General features: G+C 37.7%; 2 protein-coding genes across 2 annotated transcripts in view; one reads left to right on the forward strand and one right to left on the reverse strand.

The window, feature by feature from the left end:
• Window positions 1-6,321: 6,321 nt before the first annotated feature.
• LOC121316133 (malate dehydrogenase, cytoplasmic) lies at window positions 6,322-15,449 on the reverse strand. Its single transcript, XM_041250936.1, has 9 exons — window positions 15,365-15,449; window positions 14,128-14,226; window positions 13,587-13,683; window positions 12,399-12,574; window positions 11,823-11,945; window positions 10,536-10,712; window positions 9,954-10,067; window positions 8,536-8,625; window positions 6,322-6,639 (listed from the first exon to the last, which is right to left on the reverse strand). The coding sequence occupies exons 1-9, from the start codon at window positions 15,365-15,367 to the stop codon at window positions 6,520-6,522; spliced, it is 999 nt and encodes a 332-aa protein (XP_041106870.1). The 5' UTR covers window positions 15,368-15,449; the 3' UTR covers window positions 6,322-6,519.
• Window positions 15,450-15,547: 98 nt separating this feature from the next.
• LOC121316132 (WD repeat containing planar cell polarity effector) overlaps window positions 15,548-19,749 on the forward strand; it is a 94,414-nt gene continuing 90,212 nt past the window's right edge. Inside the window, exon 1 of the mRNA XM_041250935.1 lies at window positions 15,548-16,288. The gene's annotated coding sequence lies outside the window, so the exon portion shown is untranslated. The remainder of the gene's footprint in view (window positions 16,289-19,749) is intronic.

Genomic DNA, 19,749 nt, shown 5'->3' on the forward strand with positions numbered 1-19,749 from the left:
TTTTTCTAAACTCCATTTGTGACCCCTGGTCCTTGTTTCTTTTTTCAGGCTGAAAAAGTCCCTTGCGTCGACACTGTCAATACCTGGAAGACGGAAAGAGACACCATGCTGCTGTTGTAAAAAAAAAAAAAATGTTGCACAGTATTACTGTAAATACGTGTGTGTGTGTGTGTTACGTCTTGTGACCAGGTGGCTTTGTGGTGACGTCAGACCAGGAAAGGAATAACAACAATACTGCCGGTGGAAATAAAAGGTTTGAACAAACAAAAACAAAACACTGAACCAAAACCAAAAATTAACCCTTCCCTGCCGACCTTAAACACTCGTGCACATGTTTAAGCTTTCTTTGCACTTTATTTTGTATTTATTGTGATGATTTTTTTTAAGCATGTGTGTATGTTACCATGTGTGTAAGAAAATCGCATTGTAATTCAGTCCAAATGTTTGTACCTGAATACTTTATAACGCTTCATTTGAAGGAGGGGAGAGCTGGGAGAATGTTCAGGATAACGAGCAGTTCGTGTGAGCATGGGTGTCGAGCTGGGAAGTAGGAGCAGCGGTAGGGTTTTTTTTAGAAACTGCTACTTTGTGTGTGAAGTTTATGAACTGTAGTGTATACTGGCTGTGGTGTGTATCTGCATATAGCAATTGTAGCTCTTGTGTTGCCGCTGCTGCTGTATTCTTAGCCCGGCACCGGCTCTGCCTGTAGTGAGAGGGGTAGCGGGAGATCTAGAATGGCTCCTATGTGATTATTTAGCCTGTAAAATGAAAACCCATTTTATTTCTTTGATAGCTGTGAGAATGGGATTATTTAGTACATGGAATACGTGCTTGATGCTAGGAACTGGAAGTGAGATTGAGTAGTCCCAAGGTTTGGTTTTGTTTCATTGGAGCTCCAAGTTATTTTGATTTGAATACATTTTGTTGACAGAGTCCTCAACCACATCTCCAATTCATCAATGCAATTAACTCCTAATTGTTTTATTCTGCTTTGGTGCCCTTCGGTGCTTTATAATCTGTGAGGCTGACATGTTAACTACTGTGTCTAATTTGTGAAGCTGATAACTAATATGCCTCTGTTGTTACGAAAACCCTGGAAAAAAGGATACATATTGATATATTTTATTTTTGTAAATGCGAAAAGCATATTTTGTCTTATAAATAAAAACACTGAACTCCATTTTGCTTGTCCTCTACTTTCCGTGTAGTTCGGACATGGCTCCTTCCAATAAAAGATTGTGCTCTATTAAACTAGGGCAAAATTGGGAAACCTTATATTTTCTCTTTTTTATAGATCTGGCATAGTCGGATTACTGCACAGCATGGTGGTGGCTTAGCCTGAGCGTAGTTGCCCCCGCTGTAGCCGTGCACACCGATATACTGTTTTGACTGCATTAACCCGCCTCCCCATTACACATGCTTATTAAACACTAATAACAGCACACCCCATCCACTTGTACATACAAACATTTAAATAATAATAACACATAACACAAAATAAACAAAATACGCACAGGGGCAGGGTGTACCCTGCCACACGCCTAAACCCCGACTGTCATTACTCTTTCCCACACCCCCTAAACATTTTCCATTTAGGGGCAACTCACATTTGCCACATTGGCAGTCAGAAAGTAAAGCTGCACAAATCAAGTGGTCAGTGTACATTAAAGGGATGGTGACTTCAGTGTTTGTGTGGAACGAGTTGATAAATCACGCCCTGTACTTTTTACTTTATAAACAGTGTTGTGCCCTGTTTGAGCTGGAATCATTTGTTGACTCAGACAAATTTCACTATAAACCCTCTATCTCTTACTGATGTCATAAAGTGGATGGCATTGTTCTCTGGTTACTATGTGTTTACTAGAATAGGTTTCTGTTTTTTTTTAACCAACTTGGCTTAAGTTACTAATTTAGATGCTCTCCAAAAAACCCTAGTGGCATTATGTAAAGACAATATGACAAGTACAGCAAAAAAAAGTGTAATTTGCTGTCCCATATTTTCTCTTCATCTATAATACATCATACCTCCACAAGTACTGTTTAGTCGCTAGTGATTCTCAACACCATATGAATGTTAATGAGATAATGTCGCCTTATTTTCCATTGTGCATTCCCAAATCTGTTACCATTCAAAATCTGTCACCTGTTCTTCTGAAACACAGTTAAGTAAAAGATTATTGTCTTACAAGTATTATCTTTTGGGGAGGCCAAGGCACTGTGTGTGTAATCTCATTGGCACAACTAACAAAATAGCACCATGAGACTGAAGCCCACTGGTTTATTGCATAAGGTAATTAGGCCATTCTTAAACTGCACTGTTATTTCTAAAAAACCAGGACCGATTTTCAGGTAATGTAAAATAGAATGGTGGCGCATTGAGGAAGTGGAAAAAGAATACGAATGTGTTGTCGAGTTCCTAATCTAATTTATCTTGTGATCTCAAAACAGCATATTTTAATTTTTTTCTACTGTCCTCATTTAAATTTTTTCCTTTGTGTAGACTTCATCCCAGGTGTTGCACAGGTTTCACTTAATGGACCAATTAAATTTAATAAATAAACCAAACTGCATGTGTTTAAATCTGGAGCTCCTTTCTGGAAATGTAAGCTGATCTTGGAAACGCTGCAGACCTGGCTGTGCTCCCTTCCCTCTGCATTGCCTTGCCTGTATGCACATAAGGGGCTGTGGAAAGGGTTAAATCAGAGAAATGAAGTAAAGATTGAACTCAAGGCAAGCTTCCAGCACATTCTGTACTTACTGACCAAATGGTTTAGGGGTTTGCTGCGAAGGTGCCCATGCGTAAAGGTTGTAAGGGTGAATGTGTAAAGTAAAGTTCCAAAGTGAGAAATTTAGGCCAGGGTCACATTTACATACAATATTTTACACAATACACATTGGTAACATTTATAATGTTGCCATATGTTAATTAGTCTCAATCCCACAAGGGTATAGCATCTGACAAGAGAGATCCAAGAGAATTTCAAACTCTGAGGAAAAACTATAATAATAATAATAATAATAATAATAATAATAATAATAATAATATCTTCGTCAAAGCCTTCATTGGATTGAAGTTAAATTGATTTTAATGCCCCACTGGTTTCACTCCTGTTGTACAAATAAAATATAATTTATATTTGACAGAGCCTGGGGGCAATATGCAAACTTACTGGACAAGAGTCAAGTGCAGCTCTAGAAGGGATACATCTGTTTGTGTCATAAATACACAAGGCCTCTCCCATTCATGAACACATGTCTGTACAGTTCAGAGTGGCCTATCAGTGCATAAAAAGGCTCTGTTACTGTTTTAATTTGTATCTATTGCCTAGTGTGGATGTTTGGGAAGAGTTCTCAATGTGAAAAGGGCCAAGCACTAAGTACATTTGCACAGGGCAATGTCAGACATGCTATGTACAGTGAATCTGTGGCCATGGCAACAGGCTGTGTTTTTGCAATGTAAGTTATTTGTGTTCAGCAGGAGCAGATGATAACGCCATTAACCACTGTTACAACCAATCGTATATATTTAAAACATGATAAAAAGCTAATGAAAGATGACAAATCAGTTATCAATATTTTATCAGAAGGAATTACCAGTACTGTAAAATGATATCTTAATTTTCATGAGGTATGAACTGACACTTACAATAGTGTGTCCATTTCATTTGCTACACCCAAAACTGTAGACGGATTGCATTTAATTTGAAGGCACACCTTCACCTTCCTATACTTTATTTCTCATTATTACTTGCATATCTTACTTATGCCACATTTTGATTCCCTTCAGTTTCCCCAGCTAACCATTTGTTATCGCAGTCACCAAGGTCAATGCCTTCTTTAATGTTTCTTGTAGGGGCTATTAAACTGCATTTCTTACTCCAGGACATGTGATATGTGTAAAATACTGCCCCCATGTGGCCAATACTCTTTATTGCAAATGAATGACTGCGGAAGACCAAACACAACAATTTGACCGTTTTCCAAGACATTTTATAAGTTCTTTAAATAATAAATACAGCACACAAAATATTAACTGCCATGTGCAGCAGATCTGTAAATGGGCTGTTATTCACATAGCTGATTCATATCTTATTTTGATGTAGCTCTATTCCTTTAATATGCAACAGCTACATCTCCATGTTGCAAGTCAGTTTGTATCATGAAAGGCTATGTGATTATATTGCATAAAAAATAATAGGAATTTAGTTTGTATACATATGTATTTGTAAATGTTGTTTTTATGTAGTAATTGTTATAAGGGGTAATTTATAAAATATGTAATTGGCACAAATATAAAGTCCTATACAGGAGATACTGTCTTTTTTTTTTTTTTTTTTTTTTTTTTTTTTTTTAATTGGCACTAGGACGCTTCTGTAAGAATCAATTTATTATATTTAACATTGTTCCTGTTCTTTACTTATAGCAGACGAAACACAACTTTTTTTTATATAAACATTTTCCCTGACTTAAGTAAATTAAAAACTAAACTTTATTTAGATTTTTTAACATTTGGTGTGTTTGTTGAGAAAAAATAGTTCCCTTCGCTGTTCCAGGCGGAATTATACCGTTAAAGAACAGCTGCAGCAGCACGGGACAAGCACCGCAGAACATATATATATATATATATATATATATATATATATATATATATATATATATAATATATATATATATATATATATTGTATGTGTGTGTGTGTGTGTGTGTGTGTGTGTGTGTATATATATATATATATATCTATAGCTCATATATATATATGAATGTTAAATAAAATCTAAATGTTATTGCTGTTAAAAGTTTAAATGGTTTATATTAGCAATAATGACCTCCAGGCATTGCCTGTGTTAATGCCTCAGCCTCAGGCCTTCAACTCTCCCAGCTGGTTCATTAAAGGACAGGAAATGCCCTGCCTAGAGATCATTATTGCATAAATAATCTGATAATAAGGCAAGGACAACACAGGCCATGGAACTGGATTAACCTCAGCACAGCTCATAATTAAACACAAAAATTTGCAATTAAAACAAATGTGTTTACTGTATGTCTTGCTGTTCGGTAGTGTATTTTTCCCTTTTGTGTTTGCTGTTTTTACCTAAAACAAAACTCAGCCCTACCAGTAATATTTGTTAAATTCCTACATGTGAAGAACTAAGAGCCACATCAGTATTGTCTGACTAGCAACTTGGACACAGATTTAAACATATACAACTATTCATTTGAGGTTTTCATTCATCTTATAAATAACTATGTGTGCTGTTTTACTGTAAATTAAAAACAAAGCATCCCGGGTTGAAAAATGTAAGGGCTATATCAGATCAACTGGTTTGTAAATGGTTAATAATGCCACTTCTAATTAAATAAGAATCACAGTATACCAACTATAAAAACCCTGTGTCAAATTACATGGGCTATAGGATTAATATGGTCAGTTAAAAGCAATGTGGCAGTGAAAGGGTTCATTTTTAGTAGACAACACAGGAAGACAATCAACATTTCATTGGTAAGAAATGAAAGAACTCAACTGAGCACCAAATTAAGACAAGAACTCAAAGTGTGTGGTCTCTATGCAGATATAATGGCAAGTCAAGATACCTCATTTTAGCAGCCACATTTGGCAAGTGGTCAATTTCATGGCCAGCAAGACATTTGTCATGACTGGTTTATATAACCCTTCATGGTTTTCCAAGATGGATCTGAGAAGGATATTCAGGAAATTTGTATTTTTTTCTTGTCGACACTGACAATCATATTTGACCTGGAGACTTAGAGAATACACCACTGTACCTAGTATGAAGCTAGTATTTAAGCGTTCGTTTTTGATCAACCAGAAACCAAAAAGTCACACGACCACAATATGATGGCTGTCTTCCAGCAAGTCGCAGGCCAAAGTTTCTACATCGCTGAATAATTTAAGTTGCCGTCCTAAATGGTTATTAGTTGCGATAGGTGGGCTGAAAAAAACTCATACAAGCTACCCTTACGAGCAAGCTTAATAAAACACATTGTAGTATTAAATACACCATTGCGTTACAAGAAGATTATGGTTTCTAATATGATGAGAAACCACCCAAGAATATACTGTACAACCATATAGTTGTAATCCATGATTGATTTCTCTTTACCATGGAGCAGAACCTGTTTACCTCTCCAGTTACACAGTGGTTATGGTATGTATTTCAGATATAGCCTATTTTATGGAATAGTGGATCTTATACAATTATATAACACTGTTCAAAAAGCTGAATTACATTTCAAATTCTCTGTAGACTAGCATATTAGAAAGAAAACAAAACAAACACAGAAATGCAATTCCTGCAAGAGTGTTTTTATGTGGTTTTATTGTACTTTATAACCGATACAACAATGATCAAAGGTGCTTTACAAATTCAATTCCATGTGGTTCCAAATAAAACCTTTGAGGTGTCACACACACATCTATAAACACATTTGGATTTAGAGGCGACATGGAAGTTTCTCTGCTTTTAAGTGCTGTACTGTTTCTTCATCACTATGGGCAAGTTAAGCAATGAACTCCAGTGCAGTATCTCTCTCTTCAACAAGCTCCTTGGCAGTTGCATCCATCTTCTCACAAGAAAACTCATTGATCGCCAGGCCATCAACAATGGTCCAGGTCTTATTCTGGAAGAAGAAAAAACAATAAGCATACTACTACCAACACCAACTGCCAGGCAGTTTTACGGCTTCCAAGCTCAGTACCAGTTGGATATTTTGGCAAGCTGTAGCACTGCAGCACAAGTGTCAGCAACAGATCAGTTTTATGGAGCAGTTCAATTCAAAATACTGCAAAGTTCATTATCTCACGATACTTTATAACTTTAAAACACCATCGTAACCATGACCCTAGCTACACACTAAGGAGTTATAAGCTAATTTTACATTTAACCTTAAGGAGAGGTCAACGGTCACAATTAAGGTAATTTCTGAAGACAGCATATATGGGTTCCTAAATGTATTGTGTAGTAACGATAACCCTACGTGCACTGTAAGGAGTTAAGCTAGTTTTGCATTTGACCTGAGAGATAAAAGGTCGCAGGCAAGGTCATTTAGGGATAGATCACATATTATTTTCTATGTGTTCCATAGTAACCATTAACCTATATGCACTTGGTAAGGAGTTCTAAATTAGTTTTACATTTGACCAAAGACTTTGAAAGATTTTCAAAGAAATGCATAAGGTGGCCATATTGGTTTATGCACAAACACCATTTTTGAAAAAGTGAATTGTATTGACACAGGGATGATGCTTGTCAACTTTGGAGTTAATCAAATAAACAAATTTTCAACTGAAGCGGTTTTAAATTTAAGAAAATGTAGGTCTGTCAGCCATCTTGTTGTACAAAAGAACACAATTTTCCCTATCTGAATTCCATTGTCCGCAGGATGATGCCTGCCAAGTTCAAAGTTAGTTGGTTAAACGGTTTTCAAAACAGAAGCGGTTTGATGTTTGGGGCACGTTTCAATGAATTTGCTGGCAGCCGTTTTTATATTAATTTATCGCAGCAACTTCTGCTTCGCAAACTACAAGAGGATTTGGTGGCTGATGACGTACGCAAAGTTTCAGATCAAATTGGTTCACAAATTTTTGAAAGGTTTTTCCAAAAAATGTGTCAGGCCGCCATCTTGGTTGATGCAGGAACACTTTTTGGCACCTGAACTAGATGGGATGATACCTGCCAAGTTTCATGTTGACTGTTTACAGTGTGTGAGCAGGAGCAGTTTGAAGTTTTGGGAGGAAAAACGATAAAAAAAAAACAAACAAAAAAAAAACTACATCTTTACAACAATAGGCTTACCAAGCCAGCTTGGAAGCCCAATAATGATTTTATCCCATTACTAAAAAAGCCAAAGAATGAAGCAGTCTTCTCCAAATACAATTTATTGGACAGAACGTTCAAAAGGAGATATTCCTTGATGTTGCAATGCAATTTTGCCAGTCAATTACTATTCATCTTATTTAACATGAGATCTAGTACTCACTACCAGCTTGTCAATCACATTGACTACACTTTGTCTAGGTTATAGAACATATTTAATCGGATTATATTTCAGGCTTGTCAAAGTTATATGTTCTATACAAAAGACTTACCACAAACCAAACTGGATTTTGGATTATTAATTATTTTTTTTATAAATGTATACTATGAAATGGTTGCAGAATCAATGAAAAACACTCTGTTGAAATTAGGTCTACCTACACTTCAGCTGGTTTCGTGGCATGGGGCCACGATTTAAAACAGCCGTAAAATCTAAACATTAAGACTTGACAAAAAGATTTGGTTCAGAAGTGTAGTGCATTTTATTACATCTGAACTCCCTTCTTGGTTGTCTGTCCACTAAATTAACTTGTGGAACAGCAACACTTTGTATTAATGCCTGCTCCCCCCACCCCACTGAAATTGAACACTGCGCGCTCTGCTCATGGTTCAACAACATGTGCTTGAATGAATAACCTAATAGGAGAGGAACTGGGGACAACATACTGCAGCGTGTCAAGGTCTCAAATAAAAAGCTTACCTTGATTACAACAGGGAATGAGTAGATCAGATCACTGGGAATCCCATAGGAGTTTCCATCAGAGATAACACCCATAGAGATGAATTCACCCTTGATTAGAAGAACACACATTATAAAGTGTAAACTACCAATTGATTATCCACTCACAAAACATTGTAACCAGACTTATTCAATATGTTTTTGCTTTGTTACTAGAAGTTTTTTTTAATACTTTTATAATACACAACAAGGAGCACAGTTCTAGCAATATACAGCTGAATTACAGAATTTACTTTGTGCGTCTTTATAAATTTTTCCAGACCACAAAAGGGAAACGTTACAGTTTAGTTGACTGCATTTGTTCCAATAATCAAACAAGGTTCTATCTTACATGTATATATTTGATATCAGTTTATAGGGACACCAAAGTCAAGTTTAATTTTCTTTGAAATAGAAGAGGATTTTATTGCATTCTCTACGTAGGAACATCCTTATTCAAATACAAAATAATGCACACTTCTAAAAGGCCAAGTTTTCTTTTGAATATAGTATAGAAAATAACTCAGAAGTTTGCTCCCAAGTGGTTTACCAGTGCTGCTGCAATATTCAAGCTTGTTATGTAGCATATTTCCACACTGTCAACAAAAGTGCATATTCAGGTTAAAGATCTGGTTTTAAATTTTGTTCAGTAAGCTTATGCAAGCATTCAGTTGGAAAACAGGAAGTGCAGAACGGGTGTGAAGATTTTCACCGGGTCAAAAGAGAGAAACAAATAGGCTAACAAATAACAAATACTGTACAACCACTCCATTATATCAGGGGCGTCAGGGTCCAGTATAAATTCTCTACGCAATCTGCTTTTATTTTGTGTAAAAAGCAGCACACCATACTGCGGAGGGTAATTGCTTCTCATCAATTTCAGTCTCCAATTAATTTCATGAATCTTCCTCTCCTTTCACAACAACACAGGAGGTTTGTTGCTAGGGAGCTGACGGCACTGCTGTGTGGCTTTTGCTAGTGCATTGCTACCACATGTGAACACCTCATTGGCTAAATTAAAAATCACTTCAGTAAGTAGATATTTAATTTGCTTTGTGTTGTCATACACACGTGTTGCACAACAGTACGATATTAATGCTTTGTATATTTGTTTGATGTACAGTATGTAATAAAATGAACAGTAATTCTAAGCGCCTACGTATATTGCAGCTAAGGCATACGCAGTTACATTTAAAAATGGGATGCCAACTACAGGATCTCCATGCTTGTAAGCATGCCTAACACTGACCTCAAACTCATTTACAAAAAAATACCATGCTTGAAGAGAATTCTAACATGAGATCTGTAGTTTCATGGAGCATGGATACATGCCTGTGAGGAAGTGCAACAGTGTGATGAATAAACAAATTGTTCTTCCTAAACAATGAAAAAGCATTCACCTCAGGAGTACCGAACCAGATATCTCTCATGTGGTCAGAGATAGCCTTGGCAGCCGACATTGCGCTGGACAGCTTACGAGCCTTGATGACTGCAGCTCCGCGCTGCTGCACAGTCTGGGAACAAAAGCAAAACCACAGAATTTACAGCAGGGTTTGAAACCTGCCTGTGCCAGGGCCGACTATCAGGAAGAGGAGCAGCAACAAAAAGGCAACAGATTGAACATGAATGGCAACCCAAGGAGAAAATATGAAGTACTGGAATGAAATCAGCACTTCTGTTAGAATACATTAACTTAACTGAGCGCCACAGACCACTAAACAGTGACTCTGATATACAGCAGTACAACACACAAGCATTGACCAGGGGCAGCAATATTCTCCACTTATATTTGTGGTCCACTCAAGATACCTGCTTGTAGAACCAGAGGAATTAATCTTTGCCAGCTGTGCAGCTTTCTATTTTTGCCCAACATCAAAAGGCATAAGTCAATCTTAACACAATTTACTAGGGTTAAGTGTGTGTGTGTGTGTGTGTGTGTGTGTGTGTGTGTGTGTACCAGTCCGACAGAGAATCCTACTCACACTAATAAAGTCTCCCTTGAGCCAATCGTCATCCTTTACTGCTTCAAAGGCTCCAATCTCTTTGTCCTGCACTTTGACCTTGGCATGGTGGACATCAGGGTACTGGGTAGAGGAATGGTTGCCCCAGATAATCACATCCTTCACATTGTCCGCTGGAACCCCCACTCGTATCGCCACCTGTACAAGACAGCCACAGTCAATCGTTTAACGCCATGCAGCTTGTTAAACCGACAAGGTATTGTGGACAAAAAAGGTGGAGAGCACTTATTCAAGTACAGCTTGCCCTGCTAATTTCCCCATCTAGACTCCTGAAGTACATGGCTAAACAATTCCATTAAATCTTACCCATCATATACAACAATTGTGTTGGTATATTTTTCCTATAGATAGTGTATGTTAGATTTTTGAATGGCATTTTTGAAGTTACTAAAAACAGTATTGCTCCTTCCAGACATTTCAAGGCTGTCATTGCGCCTCTTCAAAAAGTTCACCCGAATGCACAGAAACATGAGCAAAAGGAAAACCAGAGACTGGTTAGGGGAGCCAAAGCACCAAAGGCTCATGGGAGACCACTCTTGTAAATCTCACTCAAGCAACTTTGCTCCCTCACTTACAAATTGCTGCATGAATCCATGAAAAAGCATTTCCAGTGTATCCATGTTCCTTCTAGAAGTAGAACACATGGTTACTGCATTGGTGCATCGATATGCAAATCTAGAAATTATGTTAAGTAAAAAAAATAAACGGGATTACCATAATGCATGCATTTTGTACAGTATATAGGAACATGCAAGGCCTGTGAAATTATAGTAATTCATAGCAGGCAAGATTTGCAGGAATTCTCACAGCTGTCGCTGCTAATTTCTTTTTATAAAAAACAGGGGATTGGGTTTGAATTACAACACAGCCTTGGTAATTAGTCATCCCCATAGCAATGCAATTATCTAGGCTACATTAGAATGATCACTGGGCTGGCTTCTGCCAAACTGACAGGCAGCTCATTAAAAGCACCTCCAGTTATCAAGAGGCTTCATTTCAGGTTCAGCTTTGATAATGCAACCCATCAGCAAGCTTCAAAAGGGTTATTCAATCCCTGCAATACTTGCTTTGAAGAAGGAAAAGCAAAACAAACAAAAAAACACAACCAAGTAAAATGTAGATTTTGGACATTTGACCTTCAACCAGAGTTCAATGCAGATCAAACATGTCTACTGACCCATACAAGCATTTAACTAAACAGTGTCAGCAGTGTGGCTGCACAGAAGAGTTCTGGCTGAGCTCCCCCACCTGTGATCTTGCCCTGTTGTGGTCCAGGCGGGTCAGGCAAGAGAAGTTCTCTTTAGGAATTGAGGGCGCAGATTTGGAGGCAATCAGGCAGTTGGTGTTGGCTGGATTTCCTACAACTAGGACCTGGAAAAGAAAGATTGGTCAGTTCATCTTAAATGCTAGGGTAGTTAACCAGCGGGGAAGGAGTGGTTAGAATGCACGTTTGGGATAATTGGCACCTATCTGAAGAGGTGGTCTGGTTGTCTTAACACTGCAGAGTGCTTGTAAAAGCACCCTTTATTCCTTGAGTTAGTCAAAGTTCCATTCAATTTACGGCACATTGCTCAAAGGGCTCACCATATCTGAATAAGCTCTTCTCTAGGTATATGCAACAAATGGAGAAGTGGTTCTGTAGATGTGTAAAACTAAAAGGAGTGACTTTACAGCTTCTTCCACCATATCCATGTTCCTTGTGAAATGCATCTCCACCATGGGATAATGTGCCACACTCAATGCAAAACAAGCCACCCGACATCCCCATGTTAGGAAACAAAACAGAGTCCCATTTCATTGCACCCTCCTAAGCCTTAAAATCACCTTGACAGTCTTCTTCGCGTACTTGTCCAGAGCAGCACCCTGAGACTTAAAAATCTTCACATTGGCCTTCAGCAGGTCCTTCCTCTCCATGCCTTCCTTCCTTGGCATGGAGCCAACCAGAATTGCTGCATCAAGGTCCTTGAAAGCTACCTCCTCCTTGTCGGTTGGAATGACCTCTGGGAATCGAAACAATTTCAATTTAGACTGGGGGAGGGTAAGCAGAGCCTGTCTTGAACAAGCAGGCTGTTGTAAAAATCTTACACTGAAAATGTGATGCTTTGACATCTTCAAATTCAGTATTCTGAAGTAACGCAACAAGCTTTTGAGTTTCGATACTTTAAAAAAAATGCATTACTGCTACTATGTGAGGGGCAACGGGGTTTCTTTCCTTAGTAGGGGCACACCAATTTAATGCAGAGCACATACTATCCTGTCTCATTAACTAAGCAATACTTACAGTACACACAAAATTTACAGTACAGAGGATACAGTCTTTTGATAATGTAAAGTTAACCTTGCTTATTGCGGCGGTGGAGACTTCTCATGTTGCAAAGAAATGCATTCCAGTTCTGCCAAATTTCTTTATGCAGATGGTGTAATACGTACGGCCTGGCAACTGAATATTGTCAGGATTTATTACATTCAATTTAAATCAATATAAAAATACAGCCAGTCACTACCAACAGCATGATACAGGGTCAGTTGCATATGCGTTCCTAACCACATACCATAATGTGATAGAGAAAGCTAGCTTTGTTTTCAGAAATATTGCTTACAATCACTAGACAGCATAGTATGCGCTTAGCATTTAACAATAATACATACCGTCATCACCTTGAAAGGGTGCCATGCCTTTGTATAATGAAATGATCCAAGTCGTACCTTGCATACTCGCTGTTCTCAATTACACATAAGAACCTCAAAACTGTTCTCATCTAGAAGCATTTTCAACCTGGTTAGATTAGTTAGTATCAGAGCGTGGCAATGTCGGCCTAATCCTTAACCAATGGCAATGACCTACCTTTCTTGTGTTGAATTTGCCATTTCTTTTAGGAGACATTTAAGAGAAGTGAATTTATAAAACCAGTGCAAGCGCTACTTGCTTACAGCTGAAAAGAATAGTGGTTAGTGATCAGGGACATTGTTACAAGCTATCATTAAAGCAATAAAACAGATTATTCTCTGTACCTCTGAGAAGTGGGAGAGCGCAGTCCTGCAGTTCCATCACCACGCCATCGAGGACTGGCAGCATTGGAGTGATGTCAAGCAGAACAAGGACAAGGGGCTAAACAAAGACTTCAAATTAAAAACACAAATCCACTCCATGATAACCTACCTAGCAATAGCTAGCAATTAAATTCTGGGTGCACTCAGCCAGACACTGAAATGTATAAAAGATCAAGTGTGCCTTAACTCATTCCCAGCAGATAATTAACTTACACCCTACAAGCAGAAGCTGTGCTTCAGTTTAATCATTTTAAATACCAATACAAAGTAGAGCTAGTTTTCCTCTGGGGGAATTGTGGGTGGTTGTATTTATCTCCAAGCCATCATAGGATGGTAACTACTGCAAGGGAGGCATTTAACCTCCCTATGCTTTTCAGCTGTCTATCACAAACAAATGACAACACACATTACTTTAAAAAGTAGTAGACCACTCAGATAAAACATTGCTTATGTAGGTGTAGTAAAAGTTACTGTGCATGTGTTAGAAAAGCACAGTTTATACCTGATCTTTGCCGAACACATCTCCCTTGGCAATGTTGTAAAGCAGGGAGTACGCAATCTGGCCGGCAGCTCCAGTCACAAGAACGCGAATGGGGTCAGACTGCAACAATGAAGTAGATTAGTACCTGAACTAAATTATCTGCAGAGAAATTTCAAGTTGAATCCATACTGTTTGGTCATCTTTTAGATGCAGCAACCAATTTAAATGTCACAGCAACATTAACAGAATTTCACCACTTGAGTTTCTATAACCATGCATACAGGTATGCATTTCTGGGGTGAAGTGTTGAAAGTAAACTGCAGCTTAACTAAACAAATTAAGTTTTATTTTAACCATCCTGACAATAGGCCATCACACGGCAGTGTACTGCCTAATGCCAAGACTTAAAATGTACAAAATGTCAATTTTTATTAATGCAGTTGAAGACAGGCTTGGTTGTTGCTCCATGGTTAACATTACTTTTAGGTGGTATAAGCAAAATAAGTTACATGCTGGCCATCTCCAAGGTGCAGGCATATATGTGGCTTAAACATGAGCTGCAACGTTTGGACATGAACAGACAAACAAAGTTTAAAAGGTGATCAATCAATTGAACATCCATTTTCTAAAACAAAGCCTCAGAAATTCTCTCATACATTATGGCACTTGACCAAATTAAAATAAAAAACAAATTAGAAGCTTGGAAAACTGTAAAACGTCTGTCACTTCTACCCGGTCAACACGTTTTGCTTGCATAAGCCAATTCCCACCTAAAGACTAAGCACAAAATAGAAGCTGTAAGCTACCACTTTAAACGCCTTTGCACAGCAATAGAAAATGGGTTGGTTGGCCTAAATTTAAACTGGAACGGTGCAAGGAAGCTAACGTCAAATGAACGACAGCCATTTAGATCGTTTTTATGTGGTCTGCCTTTTTAGTATACAGCTAGCACACTTGAATTACAACCTTGAAATTATGATTGGATTAATGCTTGCGCAGTATGCGGTTTCCCAAATCATTATGCAAGCTAGCTTTTGGTGTCTGGTACAGCAGAACCGAATGAATAACGCGATACAGTGTTTCTGTCAAGCAATACATTGACATAAAATATCACACGAGAGGAAACTTTATATTCTTGAAAAGATACATCTATTTACATATAAAAACACCGATATTACATTATATCTATACTTTTATAAAGAGCATTTAAGGGCACACTTTAAACGCTAAAGTCTGTTACAGCATCACAGTACTTTACCATTGCCTATGCTTCTTGGTCTACCGTCAACCCACAACAACGTCTCCGGCTTGGTAAAGAGAAGGGTCACCTCTAGAAGATTTTATAGTTACGGGTACAGAGGACAACTGCGCCTGCGCTGCTGTTGTTCGCATTGAATCCTGGGATTATTAGTTTGCATCTCAGATGTAGTCTAATCATTCTATCGAAGACACGGAAAACGGAAAACTACAATTTCCAAGATGCCCCCTGTCAAGTCAGATCCTTCTGCACTCACGCCAGTGAAACGCAGCCAGGTTTTGTATAAACTTGAAAACGACATTATTTACCTTTTTATTTATTTATCTAAAAATACAGTCACAATGGGATGCCTATATTGTTTTTTTTAATTGCAAAAAAATACATTTTGTATCTTTTTGCGTGATTGCAAACATGCAAGGATATAATAGCAACGAATAATTTGTTCAGCATCGGGGTCAAAGTTCTAAAACCAGGTTTTGAATTATAGAACAGAAATCAACATTATATACATAAATCAGAAAAAAAAAATACTGTAACAATATGTTGTGCCAACAGCTGCAGGAGTCCAACCCGGAAGAAAACAACAAACCTTTGTTCTTTTTGTGAGTCGGTTTTTTTTTCTAAGGGAAGTTGAGCTGATGAAGCTTCTGCGGTTGCCAAGTGACGGAGAGCCAAGCCTGCATGCCACTCCAACAGTCCGCTTGAAGAACTCGAGGCTTTGTAACGCCTGTGTCTCTCAGACTCAGAAATGATTTTGTTCTGATACACCACTAAACAGTCAAGCAAATTATCAGACATGCACATATCCTTCAGAAGTTGAGAAATATTTGTTTGGAAAAACGAATGCATCCAGAAAACAATTCTGCTGATTGCTGTTTAAATCTAAATGCCTGGTTTCGTGGACCGCAGTCTCTCCCTAAATAGGTAAGCAGTAATTTTATTATGTGGGATGGCAGTTAGCGGTTTCAAAATGCATGTTTGCATAGTGGTTCAAAAGCAGTGTTTTATGTGGTTAATGTGGGTGTGAGCCCATTGTGATAGTATCAGATCTGTTGGCATTTCCTGTAAACGGTGCCTGATCATTTTGAACACAGTTTTGGTGGTAATAAAACTGCAAAATGAAATCACAGGGCTGTCAGAAAGTGAGATTAAATGTGGTAAGCATGCAGACAAAGTAATGCAAACAGGTGGGACTTTCCTAGCTGTCACAGCAAGAGTGATAAACGACATCTGTCCTGGTTTATAACCTAAATTGACCCTAACTGTGGTTTAGATCTATTTGATACACTCAAAATATGGATTTGATCCCACGACCTCCCCAGCACCCTAAACACTGAGCTGCTTGTTCCCCACTTATAGACATGCTGAAAAAAAATAAGGCAGTCCCACTTAAGTCAAGGCAATGATGTTTAACCCATTGCTGAAACTGGCAAAAATGAATAGAGCTTTGAGCTTGTATTACATGTGGAAAATGCTGCTGTATGTTGTACCTGTTCTTCCAATACTGGATCATGGTGATGTTGTCTATAAATGGCCTCGAAAGCTGCTTTGGGGAAGCTTGATGCTTTATACCATTCTGCTATTAGATTTATAATCTTACTGATCACTGGGATCTTTATATGATGGTTGAATGGCCTTCATTGCAGACTAGGCGATTGGATCATTGGCTTAGGTTAGTTTATAGAACCCTGATTGGGAAAACCCCACTATATCTGCGCAACTTATTACAGTTCTCTGCTTCAGTTTACAGTTTAAGATCAGATCCATTTATTAGACTGGTTCTTCTCAGAGTGTCCACTGTTTCTGGGTGTAATTCATTTCAGTTTGCAGCTGCGTATGACTGGAATGAATTTCAAATAAAAATGAAAACTACAGAGTTTTGTTTCGGAGGATGTTTTTAATCGGAATCTGAATTCATTCTTGTCTGATGCATGTGTTTGTACGTGTTAATGTGTTAATATATTTTTATTTTCTATGTTGTATTTATTTGCTTTGTGCTGCTGTGATGTTTGCCTCTTGACCAGGTCGTTGTTGTAAATGAGAATTTGTTCTCAATCTTCTTATCTGGTAAAATAAAGATTAAATGAAAATGAAAAACAATTGAAATATGTGCCAGGCAGGGTTGCATTGCTTTTGTGAACATTTGATTTAATCTGCACAGAATCTTTTTTAAAAATTCTTTTATTCAGTTTTCCTTTTTTTTTTTTTTTATAACTTCAAAATACTTTTCGGGTTCAGTCCTGAAGAAACTGATTTGATTGTAACTCAGTTCTGTACATATTTTTACATGCATTTTTAGTTATTTATCAAGAGAACGGCTCACTAATTTCAATAGCATTGTGAATGGTGACTCAGTAGTACTTGAGTGTGTCAGAATCTAGATTAAGGTGACCTACTTATTCATGACTACTGATTTGTGATTGGTTGTTGGAGGCTATATTTGAGCTGTCCTATATTTCTTTAAACTTTGCACGTTCATTTGTTACAAGAAGACTACCATGAATGTATGTTCTGGAATGTTATGTAAATGATATACACTGCATACAGCTTGATAGAGATATATAATGAAAGCATCTAGACATGTGTAAGAACATCATACTATAGTGTTTTGCATACACATCTCTCTTTATTTTGCTATCTGACATACACATCAAAAAAACATAAATTAGTGAAAGGCCCTTATACAGGAAAGTAGGACATTTATAATGTTCTGTCAACAGTGAATGAACCTGATTAGTAAATTATCGAAAGGTGAAATGTCGATAGAGCACTGTGTCTAGAGAACTGTTTGTTCTATTGTTATGAAACTTGGTAAGGATGCTCAATTCATATTGCTGCGTGTCTCGTAGTGTCTAAACAGGTGGGTCTGTCTGTCTTTTTCTGTCCAACAGTCTGTACTGTATGGCTGCTGAGATTTTTTTTCATACCGGGAGAATCTCATCCAGTTGTGATGCAAGAACATCCTTTATCGCAGGTTGTGTGGATAGTATCAGAATATGGGGGGTGGGATGGGGCGAGTCTTCTCCTGCACACAGCATATGTGACCACCTGACAGGGGTGTTAGAGGCCACTATTGTTTGTTGTTTTTAAATGCACTGAATTGTAAATCCGCTGTTAGTGAGAATGTGGATGGTTTAATTTGGAGTAAGGCTCTTAATTGGTTGTGCTGCACCAGCTGCCCAGGAAGGTGGCTGGGCAGGTTATTTGATTAATTGATTTGATTAATTGAATAATGTTGTATTTAAATTGCAGCCAGAGTATTGTTCAGTTTAGCTGAGGGCTCTAAGTGAAAACCTGGAATGTTGTGTGTGTTCAGCGTTTGTGTTTTGGAAGCCCTGAATCCATGTCTATGATCTTTTTCTTATCCTGCTTTTGAATCATTTATCTACAGAAACACTTGCCAAATTGTGAAGAAACTTGCTAAGGACAGTCTTTTGCTTTTTTGCATGCATTGTAATCTAGGGGGTACAGTACGAGGTTGTCTGTCTGTCCAATCTCCTGTCTGTAAGCCATTTTTGCACATGGGACAGCTTATCCAGTCATTGTATGACGAAGAGGACATTTTAGCTCAAGTTAATAAGAATACCAGACATGGATACAGTATTCCAGGAACTTCCTGTGTGTCTCTCTGTCAGCATGCATGCTTTTAATGATCTGAAGTATTTTAATTATGCAAAATTACATCTTTATTGTAGTCATCATCAGTCCCCAACATACCGTAAGATTGAACTTTTTTCAATTTATTTTCTCAATGGAGTGCTTACTAAAGTTTAGCAATCCATAATGCAAAATCTATACAAAACCTAAATAAAATGGGAATAGATGAGGATGCCTGAAGGAACCAAATGCACAGGAGTGTGTAGCAGTTCTTAAATATTTAAATATGATGATTAATAAACTATTACATAATATATACGGGGTATGTACGGTATACTGTGAAAGGTTGCTTGTCTTTGAGGGCAAAATCCATTACAGCTACAGTACTTTGTCGTTTCAATGCATTACTGGCAAAGGACTTTTGTCTCAGTGCTAGCTGATCTCGCATATGCATTTTTCATTGGCTAATTACAGGGTCATTACATCATTTGAACAAAACAGCTCCAGATATTGTTACAGTTGGTTCATCTTATTGACCTTGGCAGGCACTGTTCTGTGACAGGCATTGCTAAGTGTAAAGTAAAAATGCCCTTTTATCTAGAGTTCTATGGGTTTGTTTTTGTCAACCAATTTGCACAACAGGTGCTGCATGATACTATTATAAAGCGCCAATTCCTACACGTTTCAAGCAAAAAGTTTAAAGAGTTGCATCATCACAAGTAGTGGAAGTCTGTCAAGGTAAGAAAATAATATAAACAAAGAACAATTGGGTTGCTAGAGGTAGACCT

The sequence above is a fragment of the Polyodon spathula genome, chromosome 5, assembly GCF_017654505.1.
Source record: "Polyodon spathula isolate WHYD16114869_AA chromosome 5, ASM1765450v1, whole genome shotgun sequence".
Lineage (NCBI taxonomy): Eukaryota > Metazoa > Chordata > Actinopteri > Acipenseriformes > Polyodontidae > Polyodon > Polyodon spathula.

Bases quoted from the DNA above. Each gene is read 5' to 3' on its own strand.
- LOC121316133 (XM_041250936.1), bottom strand. The intron at 10,068-10,535 runs GTGAGTAGGATT...TTTTGTTCCCAG, and splicing joins TCAAGGGAGACTTTATTAGT to ACTGTGCAGCAGCGCGGAGC. The intron at 8,626-9,953 runs GTGAATGCTTTT...CTTCTAATCAAG, and splicing joins TCTGGTTCGGTACTCCTGAG to GGTGAATTCATCTCTATGGG.